The 20,211-nt window shown below is 36.4% G+C and overlaps 1 protein-coding gene across 4 annotated transcripts; it reads left to right on the top strand.

Moving 5' to 3' along the window:
* The first annotated feature begins 1,035 nt into the window (after positions 1–1,035).
* On the top strand, positions 1,036–14,442 carry LOC310725033 (uncharacterized protein). 4 transcript variants are annotated; one of them, XM_083539603.1, is made up of 16 exons: positions 1,036–1,227; positions 7,328–7,401; positions 7,516–7,596; positions 7,709–7,765; positions 7,850–8,071; positions 8,171–8,296; positions 8,849–8,894; positions 9,798–9,888; positions 9,982–10,123; positions 10,213–10,317; positions 10,500–10,578; positions 10,755–10,788; positions 10,900–10,977; positions 11,077–11,179; positions 11,821–11,924; positions 12,017–14,442. In XM_083539603.1, the coding sequence occupies exons 1-16, from the start codon at positions 1,176–1,178 to the stop codon at positions 12,150–12,152; spliced, it is 1,530 nt and encodes a 509-aa protein (XP_083395729.1). In that variant the 5' UTR covers positions 1,036–1,175; the 3' UTR covers positions 12,153–14,442. The 4 variants fall into 4 exon arrangements, with proteins under 4 accessions (XP_083395729.1, XP_083395730.1, XP_083395732.1 ...); XM_083539604.1 differs by having other exon boundaries at positions 7,850–8,029; XM_083539606.1 differs by lacking the exon at positions 1,036–1,227 and adding an exon at positions 5,002–5,054 and having other exon boundaries at positions 7,850–8,029.
* The last annotated feature ends 5,769 nt before the right edge of the window (positions 14,443–20,211 follow it).

A 20,211-nucleotide genomic window follows, 5' to 3' on the forward strand; every position in this document is an offset into this window, starting at 1 on the left:
GGCGGTGTGAATAGAATTGTTTACATTTAACCTGAAAGAACGTGTTTTACAAAATATTTCATACAGCTTAAATTGTGTACTGTATATGCATAGTTCTCACATCATCTATACCTAAACAGACAGATGCTGCAGCACTGTAGTCCTTTAGTCAAACTAGAAAACATTCTGAGGATTAAACCACCATCATGCCACATCATCTCACAGATCTGTAACTTGCTAGGCTGAGCATCTGCCATAACTCAGAGAAAACTGTAGGTTATTGTTTTGACAATAACCTACAGTTTTCTCTGAGTTATGGCAGAGAAAACTGTAGGTTATTGTTTTGACAATTTCTAGGACGGATCTCACTTTAATGGGAATAACAAAATACAGCATTAAACAAATTCTAACTCGGACAAATTCAGTATCAAATCGTAATTGAAGAACACAACAGCAATATTTTAACATAAATATTAAGTTTGTTTAATGGTAGAGTTTTTGTTTAAGTGTATCTGTTCAGTCCAATTATACTTTCCAAATAACAGAAAATTTGTTTTGAACTGCAAATTCATGCCCAACGCCAATAAAACGATGCTACTTTTAATTAGCTACTTCCAAAATGTCAATGTCATAACATCTTTAGCAAATTATTTGATCTATGCAAATCTGGATTCTTTTTATGTAAAAAAAAATAAATATATATATATATATATATATATATATATATATATATATATATATATATATATATATATATATATATATATATATTTTTTTATTTTTTTTATTTTTTTATTTTTTTATTTTTTTTATTTTGGGCACCAAAATGTCTAAACTAGTAAACTTCATTCCAGTCATTAAAAAGGCAAATCAAGTTTGTCTGTAGTTTATTTGTATTATTTAATTAAAAATTGTGACCATTTTTTTACTATTTTTTAAATGTATTTTAAAGGCTGTATTTGGCCAGAACATTTTCGGCCGAACCTTTCCTTTAAACGCACACGCGCGCACGATCGATCCCTTTAAGGCGCACAATGGGCGGAGCCTGCAGCCGGGCTAAAGTGTGCCAATGCTCAGGAAGCAAAGCCATTACCGCCTGTAGAAGTTTTCGTGTAGTGTTGTAAAAGCTTGTTTCGAAGCGCTCAGCTACAGTCGGATGTACGCAAAAATAGTTTTATTTCAGTAAATTATGTTGGATGGTTGCGCTAATGAAGTTCAACTTTTGCCGGTTGCTCGGGATGGGGAGTGGTAAGTCTCCCGCCTGCGGGAACTTTTCACTTAACTTCGCCAAACTTCTTTTCCCCCCGCTGTGCTCAAGGCTCATGTAGCGCTTACTGTTACTGTATATTCCTTCTGTCCTGTTTCTACTGTAAAGCACGATGAAGCTCTTTGGCTGGTAGAGAACCGAAAGCGAAGCCGCCAGTTTTCATGGACGCCGAGTTGGCGGTTGGTTTCCGCCGTGTTGTGTGGATGTGCTGCGTTGTAATGCTAGATGGAGGAGCCTGTAGCAGCTGCTGGAGAGGCGCTAGGCACTGGATGGTGTGTGTGTGTGTGTACGGTGCGGTGCGGTGCGGTGCGGTTGAGTTACACGCCACGCGACAGATCAATGAATTCCCCTAAAGTAGCACTGACGCGACGAACGGATGACGAGCAACTTCGGCGTCGGTCTGACCGCTTTAAATCTCCACCAAACAGTTTCTGGTGCCAATGTAAGACGGAATTTTTCCATTTAACGCAAACAAATAAACAAACAAATGACCTGGAGCTCAATTTACATTGTACTTGCTACACGCGTAGCTTTGGGATACATTCACTCAGTGGCTCTCCAGGTGTCTTCTTTAGCGCTGTAAAAAGTCATTTTACGTCTCTGTTATATATTAAAATAAAATACATTAATATAGCTTTTAAATACAGTGGAATTGAATTTTAGTGTACGCTATGTAGGTCAAGCAATGGATACTGACACCAAGTATTAACTCTATATTATCGATAGAAATGGGTCATCCTGTTTATACTCCACTGAATGGGTTCTTATACTTTTTGTAACTGCAAACATCTATAAAAACACATCCTAAAGCCTGACTCATTATTTGAACATGCACATGGTTTTTTGTTTTTGTTTTTTTGCATATTTATGAGCACCACAGATAAATTTTCATAAACATGATCAGGTTCAAGTTGATATTATTTATATGCTTACCTGTCATTGGTGAATTGAGTTTTGGGTTAAACCTTTTCAGTTCTGATGGTCCGTTTAAAGATTATTATAATTGTAAGACATCAAAAATGTGTTAGAAATGAAACAGAAATAAAGACCACTGGGGTTCACTGGCTCCCAGACTGAGAGCACATTGATTTATAGGAATATCCATCCTCTTCATACTCTGGCAATGGTAAGATCATGTTTTGAAATAAAAAGAAACATTGACCATTGTTTGGAAATTCAATAAAAGTGAAATATAGTTGTTTATTTCTTATTTAAAAGCAAATCAATAATATTAATGCCACAGCAATGTACTTCCCCTGAATTTTTCTGCCACAAAATAACATGTAAACAATGGTAAAAAAGTATATCATGTGTTGATCTTATACAAAATGTTTACAGTTCACTTCCCTTAGTTGTTTGCATGAATAAAATAAATAGGCAACCAACAGCTAACAACTGCCGGTAACCAACAGGTAAAAGCATGTGTGAATTATTTCTGGGTAAAAGGTTTTCTGATATATTACAGAAAGAGTGCAACATTATTTTTTGGCTGGCATGTGCTTAACAAACCTGTCATGTATGCATAAAGTGTATGGATACATAAAGTGATGAGTGCCCTTTACTATTATTGGCACTCTTGAAAAATATGAGTAAAGAATGCTATGAAAACTGCTCTTTATTGTTCAATCTTTGTGGTGCTTTGTTTAAAAAAGAAATCCCAAAAACATTCTGCTTTCATGGATATTAAAACAGGTTTGAAGTATTTTCCAGTAAGATATTAATTATTTTTATGCACCTAGATGACGGAGAACAAAAAATTGTGTAATCATCATGTCCTGTTTCACAGGTGTCTAATTAGGGTGTAATGCATAAGCCAAATTCTCTTAGTCATACATAATAATGAACAGGACCAAGGAATATAGCTGTGATCTGTTAAAAGGTTGTTGAGCTTCAAAAAGTGGAAAGTGGCTATGAGGAATCGCAAAACATTAAGTATAGGCTGTAGGCTACCCTTTCTACCATCAGTAAAATAATTACGAAATTCTCGTCAGCTTGATGTATTACAAATCGACCTCGGAGAGGACACGTCTGTATTGTCTCAGCACACTATGACTAGGATGGTTCGGATAGCCAAAAAAAAATCTCCAAGGATCACAGCTGGAGAATTGGAGTTGTTGCATTTAGGGTCAGAAAGTCTCCAAAAGTACTATGACATCACCCACATCAACAGGAGTTGTTTGGAAGTGTTTCAAGAAAAAAGCTTTTAATCTCAAACAAAACAACCTCCACTGTCTTCAGATTACCAGACACTACATGAACATCAAATGGGATCAGGTTCTATGGTCAGATGAAAACAAAATAGTCTTTTTAGCAATAAACGCCAGAGGTGTTTTTGGCGCATGCAGAATGGCGTCATGAACTCAAATATCAACAGATATTAAATGAACACCGGACTGTCTTTGCCAGAAAGCTTAAAATGCTCCAGAATTGCATATTACAACAGGACAATGATCCATTACATGCATCAAAACAAAAATGGTTTCCTGACCACAAAATCAAGGTCCAGCCATATCCATTCTAGTCCTCTGACTTAAACCCCATGTAAGATTTGTGTGGTGAACTAAAGAGGAGAGCTTACCACTGTGGACCTACAAATTTGAAGGATCTGGAGAGATTCTTTGTAGAGGAATGGTCTCGGATCTTTTCCCATGTATTCTCCAACATTTTTATTATTCTTGCAGACTCGGAGCTGTAACCTTCCAAAAGAGTGTAGCACAAAGTATTTCATGAAAGGATGACAACAATTGTGCAACAAAAATGTAACTTTTTTGTTATTGACTGCGTTTGTAATAATTTTTTTTTATTATTATTATTTATCTATAGATTTTTTTTTTACAAAAGGTTAAACAAAAAAGACAAATTTACATAGACTTCTTTGCTCAAATTTGCTTAGGGTGTCAGTATTAGTGAAATTAACTGTATTTATCACGTTGCCCACCTATGGCATCTGGCTTGTGTCTTTTTTTTTTTATCATATATAATCATAAAACTTTTAACTGTTTATTTTCCAAAAATGTAATTAAATTCTATGTTGTTATCAACTAAGGGCACAGACACCAGCCAGACCACACAGCTAATGACCAAGGCCTAGCAACCACAATTGTTTATATAATACCTTAGAAATTCATTGTGTGAAAAGAAACCCTTGAAATTCAGGAGTCTGAGAGCTCGTCTACAATAGACCATAGCTCAGTAGACTGTAATCTATCCTTTGTTGTGGTTTATCTAATCACATGCATTTTTGTAATTAATTTAACGGGTGGCAGCTCATGTGAGCACATACTTGGCTATAGGGTTACAAACCTTAAGTCAAAAAGGGGAGGATTTCTCATATAATTTATTCTCGTTTCTTACTGGTGAAGTGACCGCAAGGCATACATGGCATGTCAAACAAAATGACTATGAAAACATTTTGTAAGACAATTTGACAAAGTAGTAGTTTATGAACATTATTCTTTGATGTATGAAAGGTAGTTACTGTTATCACACACATGAAAGCAGCTGTAAGAAGTCTTTATCTTTAAAAGAAATTATATTATAAAAAATATTTTTCAACTAGCAAATGATTATGAACTGGTTCCAGGTTAAATAGATTTTTAAATAGATTATTTTTTTAACTGCTTCCATGTAAAGGTAATGATCTGTGATGATTCTTTTGTGTTCAAGTTTTACTTGTACTCTTTCTTAAATTTGCTTTTTGAGGCCACTTGAATTCTACCATAACAGCCAAGGCAAACTATGTTTTCACAGAGCCTGCATTGTGCTCGGGGACACTGTCACTGACTGGGGGTAGAAGGATGCTGGAAAAGTATGCTTTCTATTTTCTTCATGTTCAGTTGTGGTGCTGAGCAGATAAAAGGAAGTGAGACACGTGCAAATGAATAGATATTACTGGAGTATTAGCCTAAGACAAACAGCTTTGGCTTCAGTTGTGATGCTGATGGCCAGTGAGAGGTGGACTGAAGCATTACAATGTACAGCATACCGCTGCTAAGATCACAAGTTTTACCCTGCTGTGTCAGTCTTTAAAAAGAGGTGAAAACAAAGCAAAACCCTGAACAAACTCTCAGCGGCATTCAGATAGCCTTTCCTCACTGATTCCGTCTGGTTCAATCCTTTAGTCAGAGTTAGGTGCATATTCACTGAAGGGAGATCACAGGATCCAAAGACGTATTTACAACCAGAGAGAGAGAGAGACACAGAGAGACACACACACACACGTGTCACTAACAGCAGTCCTAATTGCAAAATAGAAAAAAGTCCCCTTCAGACACGCCTCCTTGTGAGTCATGCCGGTGAAAGCTGACGTTTTTTTTTTTTATTCTGCCATGTTCTAAAGCAAAGCCTTTGTCTTGTTAATATCCCCTAAGCATCTAAAGTGTTTGTGTGGATCACACAATTGTCACTATAGAGTTCCATTATTGTATTATTTAATATGGATGTTTTAATCAAATGAAATGGAAGCCTAAGGCATATACTCAGATTGTTTATTTGTGCTGTATCAAGACACCACCATATTGAACACAAATTTTATCCATTATTAACCCTTTAGCTGCTAAAATAATTTAACCACGTGTGTGTGTGTGTGTGTGTGTGTGTGTGTGTGTGTGTGTGTGTGTGTGTGTGTGTGTGTGTGTGTGTGTGTGTGTGTGTGTGTGTGGTTACATTATTTATAAAAAAAAATTTTGTGCACAGGTTAAAAACTACTGCTTTACTTGGTCATTTGAATCAAACTGTAATATTATTTGACTGTTTTTGTCTACTTGTGGTTTTGTATGTGGCCGTTTCAAATATCTTTCATTTTCTTTCATTTTGTACAGAAATGTTTTGAAAGTTCTTCTTGCAAAACTTTGAGGTTTGCAGCCATTTTAGCTCATGCCAGAAGAACTTTGGTATGCTATCCCTAAAATAATCATGTGACCTTTTGGATACTGTCTTGTTGTTTGCCACATGCATAGTGTGTCGACCAGTGAGTGTAATGCTGCTGTTTCAAGTACGAAAGATCTTGGAATTCTGGTTAAAGATCAAGTTAAAGATGCATTCCAGATGAATGAGCTCACAGCCACACTTACCAGCATGCAGTTCAGTTTTGTAACAAAGTGTTTGATAATTTGTTGTTTCTGTTGGCAATTTGGGCAGTTTGCTGTTTTATTACAGCTTTGTTAAAAGTTATATTTTTGATGCGTTTCAGAGAATGGTTTCCGATTTTATTTGTAATAAATGAAGTGTTCGTGTTCTGCTCAATACGAGTCTAATAAATCGTTTAAAAAAATGTTTGTGGTCACTTAAGCTAGGCCAACTTGTATGACTAGACTTTATTTAATGGAGCAGGCAATGATCTCTTTATTCTATGTAAAGCCAAAATTGTATTGTCAAAAAAAAAATACAGAGGATGGGGAAACAAGGTAAATAATCAATTGTCCTGGAAGGGATGACTCGCTAAGGGAGTTTTCAGGAATTTGGTAAGCTTTTAACAAATATAATGTAAAGCACGTACCCATCCGCTATTCAAAAACCTAAAGATGAATCTGTTTATTTTAGTGCCAAATTGCATTGTCTTCTTAAATTGTTAGCTTTTCTTGCATTGTGATCAAATGCAACTTGATTTAGTTGTTTCCAAACCACTGCCACAAAACATTGCCACTGCCAATGCTTGTATTCAGACTTGATTTTCACCACATCTATGAGCAGAAATGGCTTCATGCTAATCCTCGAAACACAAATTTTGAGCTATAGTTTGAGTCTAATCCTTTCTGTAGACTGTGATAGTCTACAGAGTGCATATATACTAGAATTTTGTTCGAGTGCTCTAAAAAAAAATAAATGAAAAATGACAACATTCTTAATTGAACATAATGACAAACTCCACAACAAATATTTTCAACCTTGTTTCCACTGCTGCTTTTGTAAAAGTGGATATCCTTCCTTTCTTTCGTCACATGACTCAACATTACAGCTCTCTATTTAAACCCACAACAGTATTTTCTCGGAGATGGCTTACAGCTGTCATTGTTAGCTAGAGCTGGACTAATGTTCGAATGTTTAAAATTGCTAAGAATTTCTTCTGCAACTCCTCCGCAGGCTCCAGTCAACAGATGCCAGAGAAGATGGAAATGGGGGCTGCTTCTGACCATAATCAGGATGTACTCTCTCAGGTGCAGAAAATGCGTTTTTTCTTTGATGAGCACAGTTTTCTGCGGGTGGACATGGTGATTTTAGTTTTATGCAAACGAAAAGTAAACGTGTTTGTGTGTTTGCTTGTCCTTCAGAATATATTAAATGAAGAGGAGGGTCTCAGTGAAAACGAGAAAGGCAGAAGGAGGGCTGAAAGGCGAAGAGCCAAAAGGAAGGTTAGCTGAAAGCTTATACACAGATGCTCTAAAAGTTACAATATCAGGGTTTTATTTTTAAAAGACACTTGATCATGTTTCCTGATTAAGGTCTTTTTCATTTTCTCTTTAGCGCCAAAAAGAGCGAAAGAAACTTGAGCGCAGTAAAATTGATGAGTGCGCTGTACAGGTATGCAGCAATTTTGCCACTTTTATATTCCTTATATAGTCTGAAATGGCTTAAAATACCATTCTGTTACATAATTTTTCTCAGGAAGGGCATACAGGTATTGACTCAGAGCTGGATGATAGCGGCTCTGAGGTTGATGGGAAGCAAATTGAGGAGCAGCAGATGGAATTGAAAGGAAAAGAGATACAGGAAGAATGGCCCACACCACCAATGGCACTGGGAAACAAAGGAAACCATCCTCAGTCAGCTGTCTCCTGTGAGGAGGTGCTGTACATGTCACACTTCATAGGCGATCAAATCAGCTCTGTGAGGCTGTTCAATGATTATTCTTTGGAAATTTCTCAGATTACAAAGTGGTACAACAAGTCTTTATAATACTTGACCCTTTCAATTTCTTTACTTCAGGAGCCAGAATGGGACGTTAGCAGTGCCTTTGTTGCCAATGCTGTTAGTCACATCAGGCCCAAAGCCAAGAGCAAAGCAGGCCATAAATCTAAAGAGAACAAAGAAAACGAGGCCAGAATCAGAGAGGTGAGTGTGACTTTGCAGTATTAACCATATTAATAAGTGTAAAGAAGCACAAAAGGAAACTGTAATTCCTACGTTGGATATTGAGACAGTTGCATCTTTTTATCGTACCTTCCGTTGTGCCATAATCTGTAATCAGTCAAGACATAAAAACCACAACGGGATTAAAGGTCACAGCACAGGATCTGTTGCTTGACTTGCAGGGTTGTGATTGACATTTCTTGCTGTTTTAAGACGTCCTTTTAGTAAAGGTTTCCCATGCTCAGGAACACATAGTGCCAATGAATGTTGATTCAGTTCTTTAAGCTATAAACCCCACTTTCCTCAAATAAAAAAAAAATTATTCGTACTTTAAACTTGTCAAAACCTGCAATATAATGCTGCCTTCCTACCTCTTTTAACCAAGAGCTACTGTGATTACTTCTAATTGTCAGGACAAACACAGCACATGTTGGCTGCTTTCTGCACTCTGGTTATAGCATTCTTTTAAAAACTTCTCTATCATTTTGCATACTGCCCTTCATCTCCTAATCAGGCTGCTGATTTTCCTTTTAGGTCAGTGGATCTGAGTCTGTGACTAAACGAAGTGCCTTACTGACGGGTATGTTTTACACACCTGCACTCTTGTACACACATTTATAGTGTTTAAACTGGTTTGTTTATTAACATGGGTGCTCATGATTATAAGAACCCAGCTGCTGCTTAGTTTTAGTTTTACTTGCGTACCTTTTTAAATCAGCAATAACACAAATAAAATACACAAATGGATACAAAACTAGACTTTTATCACTACCATTTATTTCACTAACATTTAATTTATCTCCTGGTAAAAATTGGATTAAATGCTGCATATGATTTCCGACTAATTATTATAGCTGTACTCTGCTATGAACATTCTGGGGCAACTGTGTGTTTAGAATGTCGCCCCGTATCCCTGGTAATATAACGAAGGATTTGATTTTGTATTTTTTACATTCTGATACTTGAAAATGTGTTACATTAGTAAGCTATGTGTGGTAATGGGAATTTCTTGGTGCTTACAGAATTAGTACAGAGATATATATATATATATCTATATATATAGATATAGATATATATATATAGATATATATATCTATATATATATATCTATATCTATATATATATATATATATAGATATAAATATAGATATATATATATATATATATATATATATATATATATATATATATATATATATATATATATATATAGATATATATATATAGATATATATATATAGATATAGATATATAGATATAGATATATAGATATAGATATAGATATAGATATAGATATATATAGATATTTAATGATCATATACACAGGATATATGCACTAAACAAATACAATAAAAGACTAGAAATGAAAAGCAGGGTTAAGTGGCCATGTGGAAAACCCATGCAGTCAAAATCCTGATGTGTGTTTCTTTGCCAATTTGGTTCTTATGCTGAGGCTTGGAGGTTTTCTTTCTCTCCATTGCAGAGGATGGGATCAGGCTGGTAAATCAAGGACAGTACAGTGAGGCTGTTAATATGTTTACAGAAGCTATCAAATGTGACCCCAAGGACTACAGGTACAGCGCTCTATCCAACAAACAATACATTTATGCCATTTAACTTCACTGATATTAAACTGTGCCCTTTTGTTTGTCCCTGTGCTACTGCAGGTTTTTTGGGAATCGCTCATACTGTTATTACTGTCTGGACCAGTACTCTCTAGCACTTGTTGATGCTGAAAAATCTATTCAAATGGCCCCTGATTGGCCTAAAGGCTACTACCGTAAGGGAAGTGCCCTCATGGGCCTTAAGGTAAAACCGTTATTGTCCCAATGATCCAAATCATTAATATTTATTATTATTAGTTAGCATCGTTTTTATGCTGTGTACTCGTATATTAGAGGTACAGTGAGGCTGAAAAAGCTATGGAGCATGTCCTAAAGCTGGATAAGGACTGTGATGAGGCAGCTAATGACCATTTCTCCTGCAAAGTGCTGCAGTTAATGGTTTGTGGACGAGTCCATTCTGTTGGATGTTTTTTTTTTTTTTTTTTTTTTTTTTTTTTTAACAATACAATTGGTACTTATGAGCATAAGAGAAACAGAAAAAATGACTTCTGTAAATTATGTGAATGGGTGCAAATTACTGTGAAAGATAAAAAGAAATGTTTTCTGCCTTTGTTCTACAGGATCTTGGATATGAAGAGGAGCAAAGTATACTTCTGCTTGAGAAGTACAGCACAGTACAGGCTGTCCTGGCTGCTAGAGGTATGCTAGTACATGAGACTGCATAAATTATTGAATGATGCAGATGGTGCAGTTACTCTTTAAACCACGTGAGGGCAGTATTGCTCTAGATTCACAGAAATGTGGTTTCCAGGAAAGAAATGGATAGTGATGAAAAGGGGTAAAATGTTAATCATCTGAAAAAATTATTTCCACAGTAGCAAACAGTGACCCGACACTCCTTCAGCCAGGGTTAGTGAAAACAGCTGCCTGCAATGTTGCATATACTTTGCTTTATTGCATGCATATTGCATGTGTCTCATGGGTTTGCTCATTATCTCTTTTTCTCTTCCTCCATCTCAGAAGTCCGTGCCCTTCTCTCTGGGTGGGTAACGTAACCACAGATCTGACGGAGAAGCACCTGTGGGACCTTTTCAAAAAGTAAGACTGGAGCCCCGAGACTCTTCAGCTTTGCTGTATTACACTTGTTTATTTTCCATTATCCTCTTGTGTTGAGTCACTGTCTGCTTGTTTTTCCAGCCATGGAGAAATTGATAGCATCCGAGTGCTGCACGAGCGTTTCTGTGCCTTTGTAAACTTCAAGAATGCCAGCATGGCTGCACGGGCAATGGAAAAGCTCAATGCAAGTTCTCTCATGAGTATTCATACTATTACTGACGAGTTGAATGAAGCACTGTAAACATTTTCATGCTGTCTGAATAGATATTTTGTCTCTCATTTGGTCACCTCTCTAAATTGGTCACCAGACAATTTTCACAATTATCTAGTATTGTCTATATTGTTCTATCTATCTATCTATCTATCTATCTATCTATCTATCTATCTATCTATCTATCTATCTATCTATCTATCTATCTATCTATCTATCTATCTATCTATCTATCTATCTATCTATCTATCTATCTATCACAATACACCTCAGGCACATAAAACTGTAGCCTTTCTAACTAAACATGCTGTATCACAGAGCCATGTAGTACACTCTGAGACGACTATTATCTGCCCTTTCCCACAGTCATGACCGCACAGATGGCTCTGATTGACTAGTGTCCCTGTAATTGGGTAGAGTCTAATGAGATCCCTCTTATCCAGAGAGATTGTCTAGTCTTGCTTTTGGACAGTGAACAGAGTCACTGAAGGAATACTGCCATTATCCACAATGTTCCATATGCAGCCTCTTAGCATGATTTCTGAAAGTCATTGACATGATTAACTATTTGAATGATATGTGTGTTTATTGAAATTTCATTTTACACTTAACAGGGCCATTTGATAGAAAAGACTCGGTTAGTAGTCAGATATCCAGACAGACGCATCCTAAAGCCATTTCCTGTTGCTGCTGCATCACAGACCGCTGGGACTGCTGGGTAATGAGTTTTATTCTAATGTATTTGGGATGTGTGTCAAGAACGGTCATCATTTTGTAAATATTACATTTGTCTGTATGTCTGTTCTCCAGAGCAAGGCGCAGGGGCCCTGTAAATGGAGACGAGTGCTATTTCTGGCGGACCACTGGCTGTCATTTTGGGGAAAAGTGTCACTATAAACACATTACTGATTCGCGCGGCAAAGACAGAAAGCCCTGGCAGCCTTGACCCATCCTTCGCTTTTCACAGTCACCTCTATTTCTAAATTATTTTTAATTTTACTCACTCAGAGCAAGAGGAAATGGACGAGTTTGCATGGACTGTGTGAGTTCAGAGACATTTACTCCTTTGAATGGGACTTTGACCTGTATTGTCTGACTATGATGCTCTTGGCTGAAATCGGATTTTTTTTAAAAGAAATTTTTTTTTTTTGTTGCTGTTTTTGAGGCTGGAGTTTGATGCCAGACCTGATGTCTCTTATCTCTGTTCCTTCTCCTTCGGTGCCAACACCACTGAGCCAAAGCACAGTCTCTGAGCACTTCTCACGTTTGAGGTTCATCCCAAAACAAGTGTCTTTAATATAGATGAGGTTGCTTTATCAAGAAAACATGCACAAGAAGTGGTTGGTTAAAGCTTGCTTATAAATATGAGGATTTTACCAAAGAATAACACCTCTGGTTTTCTATGGAGTACAAATTAAATTTTATAAAAGAGGTTACTGAGACAGAAATTTAATTTTATTTTTATGTGTGCATATCATGTGCCCCCTTTTTGCCAGGTTAAGCTAAAATGTGTGCACTTCAGTTCAGTGTATTTCAGACTTGGCTTAATTTGGTTTATAACTAACATTGTAGAGGATTGTTTTGGTTGAAGTAAAAAAAATTTGTTAGTTTTTTTAAAGGGTCCTTGATGTGTTACTTTAAAAAAGAAATACATCATTAAAAATGGGATAAAACCAGCATTTAAATGCTGATTTTATCTCTAACTGTTTTTTTCCTCTTTGTACATTGTTGCACTTTATACTTCAGCACACACTGTGGAATTTTTAAGTATTGGTAGATTGGGAAATGGTGCATGTTTTAAGATAAATTAATTGTTTTTATATTGAGATATGACTTAAGATAATATTTCCAAAGGTATTGACTACAATTCTAGTTAGCAGGTTTTCTCATGGGTGTCTTTCTTCTCCCCCCCCCCCCCATGATAAGAATTATGTGTCTGAAACTTTCTCACAATTGTTATTGAAAGTTTTTTTTACATATTGTTTACAAATTGTGTTTAAGAAGTAATTCAGAAGGGGTCAGTGTTTTAATGTTTTCTGTGCTGTAAAAATTATTATTATTATTATTTTTTTTTTTTATATGAAATTGTACCCATGCACACTGTACCAGGCCACTGTGGACTCTCTTCTGTGTCTGTAGCAGCAGATATTTAAAAGGGGATTAGGTTATTAAAAGATTGAGTCCGTAAGCAGCGGAGCATCATATGTTGACTGGATTTTAAAAAGAAGTATCCGATATTGATAAAATATTTGGAATTTTATCTTAGGAAAGCTGATTGTGTTCATGGGCCTGATTTACTGTTTGCAGTCTTAAACTAAACAAACAAACAAACAAACAAACAAACAAACACTAAAGGCATTTGTGCAGAACTTTAGCTTTAGACAGCTGAAGCCAGAGTAATGTTTAGCAGTTTCTTTGATAGAGCGGTCTTTGCTCAAAAATCAATCTTTGACAATCAGGTGTATTCCAAAAAACCCAAAACTGTGTAATGAAGTTTCCTTGCATGTTTTGCACTGTACTTCCACAGTACACAGTTGTGTTCGTGTCTTTCTTTTTGCTTGTGTAGCGCACTACTTATAAAGGGTTTAGTAATGCTTTCTCAAATTAAACCCTGTGGTCAGTCTCATTAGGCGTAAATTGAAATTTGTTTAGTTAATTTGGGTACTATCTTTTACTACATTGCATATCAACCAATATGTACATTACTCTTTACATTAGTGTGTTGATGCATCATAGTTTCGTAATTTTCGGTTCAACTTAATGTTATCATTGTGTGTTTTATTCCAAAATGAGCTGACAAATAAATTAGAGAGCATTTAATTTAAGGCTTTCAAACCAAAAATAAATTGTGTAATTTTGCATTAGATGTCAGTTCTGTAAACCATAACACTTGGGGACTTGTCCATTACTCATCAAAGCAAGCAATTGGGGGAATTAATGCCCCCTGCCCCCCACAATTTGTTATATCCTTCATTACAATATAAAACAAAATCTTCCATGTCCATCATACACTTTTTGTAGCAGCAAAATGCAATATATTAGCATTCAATCTTAAAATTCAGGTTTTTGTGTGGCTTTAATTTTTTCTCCATTTTTTTTTTTCCCCCTTTCTTTCACATCATTATATTGTAACTTTAACATGCATCTCAATATGCAATCCTGTCTCATTGTTAAGTGTTATAATGTCCTGCACTGTACTGCCAAAGAGATTCTTGTAATAAATGTACTGACTGTAATATGTTGTTCTTGGTTTCTATAGTTAAGAAGCTACTAAACAAATAACAGTTGTCATGGATTTCTGTGTGTGTAATATATTTTATATATATATATATATATATATATATATATATATATATATATATATATATATATATATATATATATATATAATATCCCTCCTCTTCACATGTCCAAACCATCTCAATCATGCCCCCCTTACCTTGTCTCCGAACTAATTTCCAATTCTGTCCATCCTCGTCACACCCAATGAAAACCTCAACATCTTCAGCTCTGCTATCTCCAGCTCCACCTCCTGTCTTTTTACTCAATGCCACTGTCTCTAAACCATACATCTTGGGTCTCACCACAGTCCTATAAACTTTCTCTTTCACTCTTGCATATACTCTTCTATCACAAATCACTCTTGCCACTCTTCTCCACCCACTCCACCTTCTGACCGTCTCTATACTTCACCATCAACATTCTCAAAGCAAATATTTCATTTGTAGTGCTCTTCCTTGGCATGAAACCATACTGTTGCTCACAGATGGTCACCTAATTTCTTAGTTTGGCTTCCATTACTCTTTCCCATAACTTCATGATGTGACTGATCAACTTTATTCCCCTGTACTTATTGCAGGTCTGCAAATCTTGCTGCTTCACCATCTCCACATCATCAACTCTATCTCTCCCACTCACTCACACACACACACACACACACACACATCAGCTGCTCAAAATATTCTCTTCACCTTCTCAACACACTCTCCTCACTAGTCAACACATTTCTATCTCCATCCTTTAGTGCTCTAACTTGCAGCACATCCTTCCACAGCCTTCCTGTACTCACACTAAGCGATCTGAATTCAAACTGCCCGATTTGTACTCACACTACCCGATCTTTTCTCACACACTACCTGATCTGACAGTACTCCATTCATACTAACACTACCAGATCTGTAGTCACACGACCTCATTTCAATTTACACTACCCAATCTGTACTGACACGACCCAATCCTTACTGACACTCCTGGCACTACCCGGTCTGAGTGGACACCCAGATCCGTTCTGACCGATCTGTACTCACACTCACACGCCCCGATCTGTATTTACACTACCCGATTTGTACTCACACAACCCAATCTGTACTCACACTACCCAATTGGTACTCACACTACCAAATCTGCCACAATACCCGATCTGCAAGACTACCTGATCTGTTCTTACACTACCCAATCTGCCACACTATCCGATCTGTATCCACACTACCCAATCTCTACTCACACCACCCGATCTGTACTGAAACTATCTGTTCCGTACTGAAACTACCTGAACTAAAACTCGCACTAACCAAACTGTACTAACACACTACACGATCTGTACTGACACTTCTCAATCTGTACTAAGGCTCCCCGATCTGTACTCACACTACTATATCTGTACTGAAACTACTCATTCCATACAAATACTACCAAACTGTACACACACTGCCCGCTCTGAGCTCACACTACTTGATCTGTACTCACATTACCCGATCGGTACTGACACTCACACTACCCGATCTTTACTGACACTAACCTATCTGCCACACTCCCCGATCTGTACCAAGACTACCTGAAATGTACTAACATTACCCGATTTGTACTCACACTACCAGATTTGTACTCACACTACCCGATCTGTACTGGAACTACCTAATCTGCCACGCTACCCCATCTGCCGGACCACCCTATCTGTTCTCACACTACTCTCTCGCTCTCTCTCTCTCTCACACTCTCACATCAGCTGCTCAAAATATTCTCTTCACCTTCTCAACACACTCTCCTCACTAGTCAACACATTTCTATCTCCATCCTTTATTGCTCTAACTTGCAGCACATCCTTCCACATCCTTCCTGTACTCACACTAAGTAATCTGTATTAAAACTGCCCGATTTGTACTCACACTACCCGATCTGTTCTCACACTCACACTACCTGATCTGACAGTACTCCATTCATACTAACACTACCAGATCTGTACTCACACTACCCAATCTGTACTAACACGACCCAATCCTTACTAACATTCCTGGCACTACCCGGTCTGAGCTGACACCCAGATCTGTTCTGACCGATCTGCCACACTACCCAATCTGCCACACTACCCGATTTGTACTGAAACTAACTGATTTGGCCTCACACTACCCGATCTGTACTCACACTACCCGATCTGCCACACTACCTGATTTGTACTCACACAACCCGATCTGTAATCAAACTAACAGGACTGTACTTAGAATACTCGATCCGTAGACACTATCTGATTCTTAAATTTTTTCTTTTTTTTTTTAATTCTAATAGTTTGTCTACTTTGTGACATTAAACTAAATCTAATTATTAATTCAAGAGACCTATTTAATAGATAGCTTTATTTCTTTGTCTTTTATGAGACTTGTTTAGCCTAATTTTAATATGTTATATGGTGTTAAAGTATAGGAAAAGAAGCCATGTTGTTTAATTAGGCCTATTGACTGCATGTGCTAGGGTGACACGATAGCTCAGTCGGTAAGGTGTTGGTTTACAAATCAGCAGGTTTCCACAATGATGTTGGTTCAAATCCAGCTGTTGCCAAGGTAAATTTTTTCTTTTTTTTTTTTAAATCTAATAGTTTGTCTTCTTTGTGACATTAAACTAAATCAAATTATTAATTCAAGAGACCTGTTTAATAAATTGCTTTATTTCTTGGGCTTTTTAGGAAGACTTGTTTGGCCTACTTTTAATATGTTATATGGTGTTGAAGTATAGGAAAAGAAGCCATGTTGGTTCATTAGGCCTTTTGACTGCATGCATGAGGGTGCCAAGATAGCTCAGTGGGTAAGGTGTTGGTTTACCAATCAACAGCTTCCCACAAGGTTGTGGGTTCAAATCCTGGTGTCGCCAAGGTACAATCTTTCTTTTTCTTTTAAAATCTTATAGTTTGTCTACGTTGTGACATTAAACTGTACATATATTTGTTAATTAAAGAGACCTGTTTAAAAGATTGCTTTTTTTACATGGTCTTATTTGAAAGTCTTGTTTGGCCTACTTTTAATATGAGTTACATGGTGTTGAAGTATATGAAAAGAAGCCATGTTGGTTCATTAGGCCTATTGACTGCATGCATAAGGGTGCCAAGATAGCTCAGTGGGTAAGGAGTTGGTTTATCAATCAGCAGTTTACACGAGGTTGTGGGTTCAAATCCAGTTGTTGTGAAGGAAATTTTTTTTATTTTTTTTTGGAAATCTAATAGTCGGTCTCCTTTGTGACATTAAACTGTAAATATATTTGTTAATTAAAGAGACCTGTTTAAAAGATTGCTTTATTTTTTGGTCTTTTTTGGAAGACTTGTTTGTCCTACTTTTAATATGTTATATGGTGTTGAAGTATAGGAAAAGAAGCCATGTTGGTTCATTAGGCCTATTGACTGCATGCATAAGGGTGCCAAGATAACTCAGTGGATGAGGTGTTGGTTTACCAATCAACAGCTTCCCACAAGGTTGTGGGTTTAAATCCTGTTGTCGCCAAGGTACCATTTTTCTTTTTCTTTTAAAATCTTATAGTTTGTCTACGTTGTAACATTAAACTATACATACATTTGTTAATTAAAAAGACATGTTTAAAAGATTGCTTTTTTTCTTGGCCTTTTTTGAAAGTCTTGTTTGGCCTTCTTTTAATATAAGTTACATGATGTTGAAGTGTATGAAAAGAAGCCATTTTGGTTAATTAGGCCTATTGACTGCATGCAAACGGGTGCCAAGGTAGCTCAGTGGGTAAGGTGTTGGTTTACCAATCAGCAGTTTCCCACAAGGTTGTGGGTTCAAATCCTGATGTCGCCAAGGTACGTTTTTTCTTTTACTCTTGAAATCTTATAGTTTGTCTACGTTGTGACATTAAACTGTACATATATTTGTTAATTAAAGAGACCTGTTTAAAATATTGCTTTTTTCTTGGTCTTTTTTGAAAGTCTTGTTTGGCCTATTTTTAATATGAGTTACATGGTGTTGAAGTATAGGAAAAGAAGCCATGTTGGTTCATTAGGCCTATTGACTGACTGCAAAAGAGTGACAAGATAGTTCAGTGGGTAATGCGTTGGTTTATCAATCAGCAGTTTCCCAGATGGTTGTTGGTTCAAATCCAGTTGTTGCGAAGGAAAATATATATATATTTTTTTGGAAATCTAATAGTTTGTCTCCTTTTTGACATTAAACTGTAAATATATTTGTTAATTAAAGAGACCTGTTTTAAAGATTGCATTATTTTTTGGTCTTTTTTGGAAGACTTGTTTGGCCTCCTTTTAATATGAAGTATCGGAAAAGAAGCCATGTTGGTTCATTAGGCCTATTGACTGCATGCATAAGGGTGCCAAGATAACTCAGTGGATGAGGTGTTGGTTTACCAATCAATAGCTTCCCACAAGGTTGTGGGTTCAAATCCTGATGTCACCAAGGTACAATCTTTCTTTTTCTTTTGAAATCTTATAGTTTGTCTACATTGTGACATTAAACTTTACATATATTTGTTAATTAAAGAGACCTGTTTAAAAGATTGCTTTATTTCTTGGTCTTTTTTGAAAGTCTTGTTTGGCCTACTTTTAATATGTGTTACATGATGTTGAAGTATATGAAAAGAAGCCATGTTGGTTCATTAGGCCTATTGACTGCATGCATAAAGGTGCCAAGATAGCTCAGTGGGTAAGGTCTTGGTTTACAAATCAGCAAGTTCCCACAAGTTTGTGGGTTCAAATCCTGGTGTTGCCAAGGTGCAATTTTTCTTTTTCTTTTGAAATCTTATAGTTTGTCTACGTTGTGACATTAAACTGTAAATATATTTGTTAATTAAAGAGACCTGTTTAAAAGATTGTTTTATTTTTGGTCTTTTTTGAAAGACTTGTTTGGCCTACTTTTAATATGTTATATGGTGTTGAAGTATAGGAAAAGAAGCCATGTTGGTTCATTAGGCCTATTGACTGCATGTATAAGGGTGCCAAGATAGCTCAGTGGGTAAGGCGTTGGTTTGCCAATTAGCAGGTTCCCACAACGTTGTGGGTTCAAATCTTGGTGTCGCCAAGGTAATTTTTTTCTTTTCCTTTTGAAATCTTATCGTTTGTCTACGTTGTGACATTGAACTGTAAATATATTTGTTAATTAATGAGACCTGTTTAAAAGATTGCTTTATTTTTTGGTCTTTTTTGGAAGACTTGGTTGGCCTATTTTTAATACGAGTTACATGGTGTTGAAGTATAGGAAAAGAAGCCATGTTGGTTCATTAGGCCTATTGACTGCATGCAAAAGAGTGACAAGATAGCTCAGTGGGTAAGGCATTGGTTTATCAATCAGCAGTTTCCCTCAAGTTTGTGGGTTCAAATCCAGTTGTTGCGAAGGAAAATATATATATATATTTTTTTTGGAAATCTAATAGTTTGTCTCCTTTGTGACATTAAACTGTAAATATATTTGTTACTTAAAAAGACCTGTTTAAAAGATTGCTTTATTTTTTGTTCTTTTTTGAAAGTCTTGTTTGGCCTACTTATAATGTTATATGGTGTTGAAGTATAGGAAAAGAAGCCATGTTGGTTCATTAGGCCTATTGACTGCATGGATAAGGGTGCCAAGATAGCTTAGAGGGTAAGGCGTTTGTTTACCAATCAACAGCTTCCCACAAGTTTGTGGGTTCAAATCCTGGTGTTGACAAGGTACAATTTTTCTTTTTCTTTTATAATCTTATAGTTTGTCTACGTTGTGACATTGAACTGTAAATATATTTGT

This window comes from Silurus aristotelis (genome assembly GCF_946808225.1).
Source record: "Silurus aristotelis genome assembly, chromosome: 4".
Taxonomy (NCBI): domain Eukaryota; kingdom Metazoa; phylum Chordata; class Actinopteri; order Siluriformes; family Siluridae; genus Silurus; species Silurus aristotelis.

Excerpts from the sequence above, each read along its gene's own strand:
- LOC310725033 (XM_083539603.1), top strand. The coding sequence starts at position 1,176 with ATGGTTGCGCTAATGAAGTTCAACTTTTGCCGGTTGCTCGGGATGGGG. Across the intron at positions 10,579-10,754 it reads GGCTGTCCTGGCTGCTAGAG|TAGCAAACAGTGACCCGACA; the intron begins GTATGCTAGTAC and ends TTATTTCCACAG. Across the intron at positions 11,925-12,016 it reads CAGACCGCTGGGACTGCTGG|AGCAAGGCGCAGGGGCCCTG; the intron begins GTAATGAGTTTT and ends TCTGTTCTCCAG.